Source organism: Zingiber officinale, chromosome 4B (genome assembly GCF_018446385.1).
Source record: "Zingiber officinale cultivar Zhangliang chromosome 4B, Zo_v1.1, whole genome shotgun sequence".
Taxonomy (NCBI): domain Eukaryota; kingdom Viridiplantae; phylum Streptophyta; class Magnoliopsida; order Zingiberales; family Zingiberaceae; genus Zingiber; species Zingiber officinale.
Genome location: NC_055993.1, coordinates 26,633,524 through 26,642,224, shown reverse-complemented (window position 1 = coordinate 26,642,224; position 8,701 = coordinate 26,633,524). Strand labels below are relative to the sequence as shown.

At 36.4% G+C, this 8,701-nt stretch overlaps 1 protein-coding gene across 1 annotated transcript; it reads left to right on the top strand.

Moving 5' to 3' along the window:
• The first annotated feature begins 799 nt into the window (after nucleotides 1–799).
• On the top strand, nucleotides 800–6,547 carry LOC121978170. Its single transcript, XM_042530547.1, has 6 exons — nucleotides 800–916; nucleotides 2,995–3,055; nucleotides 3,138–3,195; nucleotides 3,261–3,526; nucleotides 5,904–6,241; nucleotides 6,335–6,547. Exons 1-6 carry the CDS (start codon nucleotides 800–802, stop codon nucleotides 6,545–6,547), a joined length of 1,053 nt encoding a protein of 350 aa, XP_042386481.1.
• The last annotated feature ends 2,154 nt before the right edge of the window (nucleotides 6,548–8,701 follow it).

Below are 8,701 nucleotides of genomic sequence, written 5' to 3'. Positions count from 1 at the left end.
TTAGTATAATACATATAAAATTAATTAAATAAATAAATTTAAATAATGAATTAAACTAAATGAACAGACCATATAATACATGCATTCAACTTGTTAATATTTATAAATAGGAATTATCCACTATTTATAAATAATCATATTCATCAATAAAATTTTTATTAATATAGATAATAAAAAAAATACACTTTTAAATAAATAAATAAATTTATATTATCAATTTAATAATCAATCAAATAAATTTAAAATAGTAAAATTTTCAAACAATCAAATAAATTTAAACTGAGAGTTAAATAACATCTAAATGAACTAAACTCGAATAAAGATTGAACCAAACTCAAACTCATAAAAAAATCAAACCATATTTGAATAATCATTTCAATATTTGGTTCATTTTTGGACTTAGTTTGGCTTGTTCATTTTAATTAAATAATAATTATGTGTAATATATGAGTATTTAATGAGAGGTGACTGACCTGACTTGGAATTTTTAGGTTTATGATTAGGGCTAGAGTTCGACCCTTACACTGTTTTCCGCGGGAGCAAGTATTTATCTTTTAGAAAGCCATAAGGACGAATAAGATCGTTCATTTGATACTTATCATTTGATACTCGCATAATAATATGATTATGTCACACAGATATATGAATTGGATTCTGAAAATGACTTTTCAAAAATGCACCTTATTTGAAAAACATTAACACCATAGTGTATCGACGACGCCAAAATTCATGTTACCACCCACAGAGGCGTGCGGGTTCTAACACCAGTCTTCGTTTTCGACGAATGTGTTTGATGACGATGACGCTTTCGTTTGGGTCGGCTCCGTCGTCGTCCTCATCCTTCCGCTGGTCTTCTCTCTCTACGCCCTCCGCTTTCCCACCTGCTGCTTCCACCTTCCTCCCGTGGAAGCTCAAGGCAAGTAGTGATTGTATTTTTCGGCTCTTCCTTCGTTCTGTTTCTTGCCCTTGTCCCTTTCATCTGCAAATTAATTCGGATATATCTTGCCGAATCGATTTTGATTCACAATGAACGATCGAATTGCCTATTTAACCGTTCGCTAAAACCCAAAATAAACGGAAGGATATGAGGGTACAATTATGTACCGCTGTAATTGATAATTGATCTCCGGAAGAACTATCGTCGAAGGAAAGTTGAGTCCGAGGTTAGAAATTTTCCTAATTGTTTATGAGCTATGCTGCACATTCAGTTGGGCTCTATCGGCAGGTTGGTTTTGTCAGCAAAAGGAAGTTAGTTCTTTCTAATATCGTCGGTTTTGTCAGCAAAAGGAAGTTAGTTCTTTCTAATATCGTCCGTGTTGGCATCCTCGTATGCAGGAAGTTGCGGTTTTGCTCTAGTAATGATTTTCTAGCTCTAGATATCACAAGACTGAAAAACAGTAGTTTACGTTGTGATGTTGCATTGTCCAGAATCTTGTTGCCATAAAATTAAACACTATGAACAATCCCATGTCTATGTTATGTCCATTATCAATATCAGATAGTCAAACATTATGACAACGAGCATGAGTCCCAACTATTTGGGGTCATCTAACATTCTTGAAAAAAGTTTAGATGGGTAATTTTATTATCAATGATGTGAAGCAAGGACTATGGTTTATGTTATGTAAAGGCAGTATCAAGTGAATCATATCATTCAAGAGCTTCTCAATAATGATATTAAATATACCAAGCACTTGAACAAGAGATTGTATTGGTTATTCCAATATATTTATCTATTCTGTCACTTTTCATTGGTGCACAAAAAGTTCAATGTAAACATAGGCCTGTTATGATAAACTAATTTGAAATTAATAGTACCATAATCAGAAGAAACAATAAGGGCAAGAATTCTCAGAAAGACAATAAAGGCACTATTCGACTCGATGAAAGTATTATACCAACTAGTTCTTAGGCAGCAAGCACCAGAAAATGCTATTCTTTTGGAGACCAGAAATATAAAAAAATTATGAATCAATGTGTGCTTGAAATAATCATGTAAAATTGCTCATTTAACTATGATGCTATCGAAATAATCTAAACACATGGCACTGATATTGGCAGCATGTCATTTGTTATTAATTTTTTCAAATGGACCTTGACTTTGAAGGGCGGAGCCATCCTTTCATCAAGGGAGGTGCCTCATACATACTTAGCAATAATGAATAGGAAGTTTCCTTCCTACCCATCTGATAAGATCCCAACACATAGTTGTTCCATTACTTAACAAGCACTTGACCATAGGTCCGCATGCACACATGCTAAGCTGTAAAGAAATCTACATCAACTAAGGTGTTGGCACATTTCCCTTCCAAATGAGTCACCCTCTCTACTTTTTGCTAGGAGGATCCTACCTCTGTGGGCCCTTGGGCAAATATTGATATGAAACTCAGTTTTGTAGCTATGACATGCTACAATTTGAAACCTCATTCTCATTGCCCTCCTCCCCCTCTAATATTTTCAATTGTCAGAGCCTTGGAACTTGTCATCTGCTTGTGTCAAGGTGTTGACAGTGTTTTGAACAATTTATCTTGCCTCATATTGGGTGACACGAACAAAATTTAGAACTATAGATCTGAAGCTTATTTATGTAATTCACAAGATATTATTTTTTCTGATTATTAAACATTTCCATGATATCTCTCTATTACATTGTTTGCCTTTAAAATACAATTTCACACTGTCATCATTTATCTGCTGCAACTTATTTTCTTTCGAATACTATTGAAGTCAAATGCTAATGATGTCAACTAAGTTTAACCAAGCCTGGGATTGATCAGTAAGTGTGGTCACCCAATCCTAATGAATCACTGGTACTGGATGGTATAAGTCAATCTTTTCCTAACTGCTACATAACTATCTTTGTACTATTATTGGGTTTGAATATTGTTGCTTCTGCACAGTAATATAGTAGCTTTTCATCAACTCGATCCTTTTCGAGTACATTCTATATTCTTTAACTATAGTTATATTTTCATAATTATTATCCTTTTTCAGTCAGCTCCATTTAGATGTTCTGATCAAAAGACCTATAAGAATAGCGTGCATGGAGTGAAAGGTGTCTTTTCTTCTAATATTAGTATATATTTTTGCTCTGTCTTTTTTGATTCTTGATGTGTACATGTGTATGTAATTATCAGGACTATCAGCACAGACTTCCTATAGGTATTTCAAACTGAAGAATCAGCTTCTGAGCAGGTGGCTAACTTGTCTTGCTACTTTTGAAGCCCCATCATCCTCTACTGAGGTTGAAGCTAATATAGGCTAGAGAAGTTTGACTTGTTTTATGAAGAAAACTCCTCAAAAAGCAGTTTGTCTGATTTTTCTGGGAGATCTGATGGAAAACCTGGGTTTATATCATTCCATGGCTACCATTACCTTAGAAATGAGGTTGAAACTATTTCAAGGGAGGGAAGATATAAAATTCTTTGGTTTGCTGCACCAACTGTATTGGTAGCCTTCTTGGTTTTCCCCTTGTTTTACTTGCGAAAGATACTTTCTACCTTTTTTGAAGACTCTTTATTTACAGGTAGACTTTCTTGTATAATTGTGATGTTAAATCTAGACTTTATTTGCAATCATTTTTGGTATACTTGGATAAAAACCAGGGTTTAGGGCCTAGTGCAGCCCTCTTATTTGCAATCTGGCATTGGAGGTATCAGATACATTTCTCTTTTGTGACTGCATATGCATGTAAATTTTGTGGACATATGTGGACATATCAAAGATGTTCCAGTTAGGCAATATAAAACTATGACAAATATCCATATCAAACGAGGAAGAAGTAGACTAAAAAAGATTTAGTTAGCAACAATAAAATAAGATAAAATTTATTTAAATATAAATGATGACATAGTAGGGGATAGGTGTAGAAGGATCTATATAGCCGACTCCACCTAGTGGGATAAGATTTGGCTGTTATTGTATCAAGGATACTACCTAGCCTATAGCATAATGCACATTTTCCTTTTTTTGATGAAGGTAAATTGTATTAATAGAAGCTCATGAGCTTATGTGGAAACTACTCAGAAATCAAAAGACATGCATTTGAACCTTTCTAAACACCTTGTCAATATTTGGCACATCACCATCAAATTGACATCTATTGCGGGTTTGCCATATCAAGTACACCGTGCAAGACATGCCTAGTGTGCGGGCTTTGTTGAGTATGCTATCCCTTTGGAACTTGGTGCGGCAAATGTCCAACAATGCGACCCTGAGCCGAACTGGTGATCTATGCGCAGCTAGCACTTGACCGTAGTTTATAGAGGTATAATGATGTTGCAGCCGAAGAAAAGATGCTCGGAGGTCTCATTTGCTCATTGGCAAAGTGGGCAGCAAGCTACATAGGGCAATCTGTCCTTCGTGTGAACCCTGCTGTGCGCAAGCCACCAAAGCACAAAACAATGCTTTGGCATGATGAATGCCTTCCATACCACCGATGACCACTCTTGTTGCTGCTCCGGGGCTTGAAGAAATTGTATGCTGCCGCAGCTCCTGCTTGAACTAGGAGCCCAACAGCGTGGCACCCTGCTGTGCGGTGCTGCCTGCTTGGATATCCTGCCAAATCTGGGCCAAGCGCTTGATGAGCGGTGAATCTGTTACCTTTGCTTGCCAAGCCCAGAAAATGAACATTTTTTTGCTGGCACGTAGTCAAGTTATTTGGCCTCTTGATAATATGAACCAGATATGGTATTGTAGTGCATATTGTTTGCAAATGATATTTTTTGGTAGATGAGACACATGAAGGAGTAAATGCTAAACTCGAATTTGGGCGAGAAATGTTAGAAGCGAAATGTTTTAGGCTTAATAGAGTAAAGACATAATATATCGAATTTAAGTTTAGCAATATTAGATGTAATGAGACAATTATTAATATAGGAGATGTCGAGTTGTTAACTTAAAATTTTAAGTATTTAGAATCATTTTTGCAAAAGAATGGAGGGATTGAGAGATGTCTTACATAAAATACAAGCAGGATAATTTAAATGGAGGAGAGCGTCTAGTGTTCTTTGTAATTGTAAAGTACTTTTAAGACTTTTAGGAAAAAAGAAAGTTTTACAAAGATAAGGATGTTAAGGTGGACGTATGGATGCACATCATAAAAATGAAAATATTAGAGGGAAAATCGGGGTTACACTTATTGAGGAAAACTTCGGAAGACACGTTTAAGATGAAACAGAGTTAGACGATATGAAACTATGATAAATGTGCATATCAAACGAGAAAGAGGAAAATAAAAAAAAGTTAGCAACAAAAGAATAAAATAAAATTTATTTAAATATAAATAATGATATAATAAGGTATAGAGTCGAATGAGATAGAAGAATTCATATAGCCGATTTCATTTTCATCTAGTGGGATAAAACTTGAATATTGTTGTACTGTGCACTAAACCATATATCGTTTCTTTCATACTTGCAACACCAAACAGTTTGTAGTGAATCCTAGAGCTTGGATCTGTGGTATATACCGCACATATTCTTTCTTACTCAAATGTATTTATGCATTGGCTTTTTTTTTTTTTTTTGTAAAGAAACAAGATTGCTCGCTCTGCATTTTGACTAAAGAAAACTTGTATCAAGAAAAAGATCAACTATTTTATGTTATACAACTTATTAGTGAATATTCGATAACACTAAGAATCACATAAGCAATAATAGTCTGGGCATTATTGCTTGTTTTATATTATGTAACATCCATTTGTTCAGTGTAGTTCTCTGGATCCTGGGCTGTTGCAAGGTAAATTTTATATAATTGTTGCCTTGTTTTGCTTTCATATTGAAGTACAATTGATTCAACAAACTTACTTCACAGGAGGATAAATTTCCACATTGTAGTTTCCCTTCATTCTTACTCATATTATGAATTTTCGTCGTCGTATTAATTTTGTTTTCTATGTACAGATTTCCTCATATTATTCTTCACAGAAGCTCTTTTCTACAGTGGAGTTGCAATCTTTGTTATGTTAATTGATGTTCTGTGGAGACCTATTCAAGCAAAATTACCTAAGAAATTATACGTGTTGAAAATTCAACGTCTTCCTTTAACTTCTGTAGTTACATCTGCTATGCCACTAATAATACCTCTCCTGACAATGGGCTTGGTTTGGCCTTGGACTGGACCAGCAGCCTCTGCTATTCTTGCACCATACTTGGTCTGCGTGGTGGTACAATTTTCTTTCGAGCAGTATGCTTCTCGTAAAAAATCACCTGCATTGCCTGTTATTCCCATTATTTTTCATGTGAGTATATAATGGCAGATTGTTTTGCTCTTAGAATTTTCTTATCCGCTAATGGTATTTTATGATAGTAAATAACGATTTTCATGATTTCAGATATACAGGCTGCACCAGTTGAATAGAGCAGCTCAGCTAGTGTCGGCACTATCTTTGTCAGTTAGAGGCACTGAGATAACATCGCAAACAACAACCATAAGCAACTCGTTAGGAGTGCTGTTTACCGTTCTCCAAATCCTCGGCATAATTTCAATTTGGTCACTTTCAAGTTTCCTGATGAGGTTCCTTCCTCCTTCTGAAGCAGTTTTCTAATCATTACTTCATTTGAAAGTGTTGCCGAAGAACTAGTCAGCTTCCAATAATATTACTGGTTTACATCTCTCTGGGCGATTTGGTAGAATGGTTGAGATCGAAATCTGCAAGTGTACCAGATCTGGCAGCCGTGCTACTTTAGTATAACCTTGATAAGTCTTTCATGGGGTCAATAACACACACCAAATGCCGATCTTTGGAGAACTGGTGCCTGGTAGCCGTCCAAGGGATGCAGAATCATCGAACAGCAATACAAACACAGAGCTAAGCTTTAGCCAAAATTCTGTTTTTTTTTTCCTTAATCGATATGGACTACACAAATTGTAGCGTGTGAAATAATGGTCTTCTTTGAAAATGAATATGTGATTACAGAAGCGGAAGCAGTGTTTTTTTTTTTTACTTTTATTTCACTACCGTTGTATTAAGTGTTTCGTTTGTTGGTGTGACAATGTGGTATTAAATAACACGACCAGATTCATTAATTAAGAAAAATAATATTGAGAAATTATGATCTCCTTTCCTTACACCCAGCTTTGCCTGCAAACTGCTACCTGTACACTATTTTTTAAAGTTCTTTTATTTAAGGACGCATTGTGATAAAAGCAATAATTTAAATATCTGATACAGGCGGTTATAAACGAATCTAACTATGACGTGATAGTTAAAATTGGGATGATGGAACACTTAAAATCAAAATGAGTTGGCGGGGGAGATGGTAGTCAAAGAATCACTTTCAACATAGTCTGATTCCTCGTCCAGCGCTAAGGGTCCTATTATAAGGATGACCGACCCTAGTGCTGACCGAGCTTGAGGGACTTAGTGTGTCACTCTTATACTAGGATACTTAGCATATAACTGATTGTTCCCGCCCGTGCCGCTCGGGTTTAATAAAGGACCAACTTGCCACAAGGACGTCTTGGAATACATTCGTCTGAGTTTTAGTGATCCAGCCTTTCATTCTTAGAGTACAACCTAATATACAGCTGGCCAAGCATATGGACTTTCACTATTCATTCCCTCCTTTTGTACATGGATAGTCGGATATACAGCTGACTAGAGTTAAAAGGCTCAATATCCTTATCTTCACTAAGCAAACATATGAGACAAATCTCAGAAGAAACTCAACCAAATTTCTAGAGGTCAGATATCACTTCAGGGACAAGCCTCCCAATACAAGGATGATCGGCTGAAAGTATTGGTCGGGGCTCTCAGGGCCTAGTTCCCCATTTTTCAAAAATAAGTATCCTTGCACATGGCCAACCGGTCACAAGAACCGTCTGGACTTAGGAGACTTGGTTTCCCATTACTTTATAATCAGGCCTCCAACATCACATGACATATATCATGACAGCCCTAAAAATTGAATGTCTTACCATACTCAGTACTCTGCTTTTATATGTACACCTGGTTGGCTGAATATCCTACCGGGATATCTCCCGGGGATCACATTATTAGAGAATCGCAACAACCTGTCAGAGAATAACAACCGCTTGTCAGAAAATATTCTTTTGTTATTACATGGGGATTCAATATAACCTTCCTCAAAGGTGACTCTACATTTTCCATTAGCCGACACATTATGAGAGCATATTCTTTCAACTGCCTCATTGATGGTGTCAATTACAAAAAGGGTACACACGAGTAACGGAAGATTCCTCGAACGGTGACTATATGCCTCCCAGAATACATGTTCCTTTACTGGACAACTTCTGACACCCGACATTCTCTGTCACTTCATGATTGTGGAGGTTATTAGAGGTGGTATATAAAGTGGGAGTCCTCTCCGATGGCAGGGTACGGTTTGGAACATATTTTGAATACGTACACACTCTACTACACATCTACTGTTCGATTTCCTGCTCGAGCGTTACATTGACTTAAGCGTCGGAGGGCTTTCGCCAGGGACCGCTTCCTTGGTTTTTGGCAAGGACATTTGTCTGCTCTCTCAAGTGTGCGCAGGAAGGATTTTTGCTTCCATTCGCAATCCCTGCTCCAATCTAAAGTCTTTATTCAGTTAACTTCACAGCCACCTGCTAGGATATGCTTGATGAGGTGTGTGCTAAAAACATGTTTCGTAAACATGTACAGCGGAAGATTTAACGATAAATAAACTAATTTATTACATCACACACACACACACTATACGCATTCAAG

What these genes read in the sequence shown, in the direction of transcription:
- LOC121978170 (XM_042530547.1), top strand. Translation starts at nt 800, where the DNA reads ATGACGCTTTCGTTTGGGTCGGCTCCGTCGTCGTCCTCATCCTTCCGC. An exon ending in TCCTCCCGTGGAAGCTCAAG is followed by an intron (nt 917 to 2,994) that starts GCAAGTAGTGAT and finishes ATCCTTTTTCAG; the next exon opens with TCAGCTCCATTTAGATGTTC. An exon ending in TGAAGACTCTTTATTTACAG is followed by an intron (nt 3,527 to 5,903) that starts GTAGACTTTCTT and finishes TTCTATGTACAG; the next exon opens with ATTTCCTCATATTATTCTTC.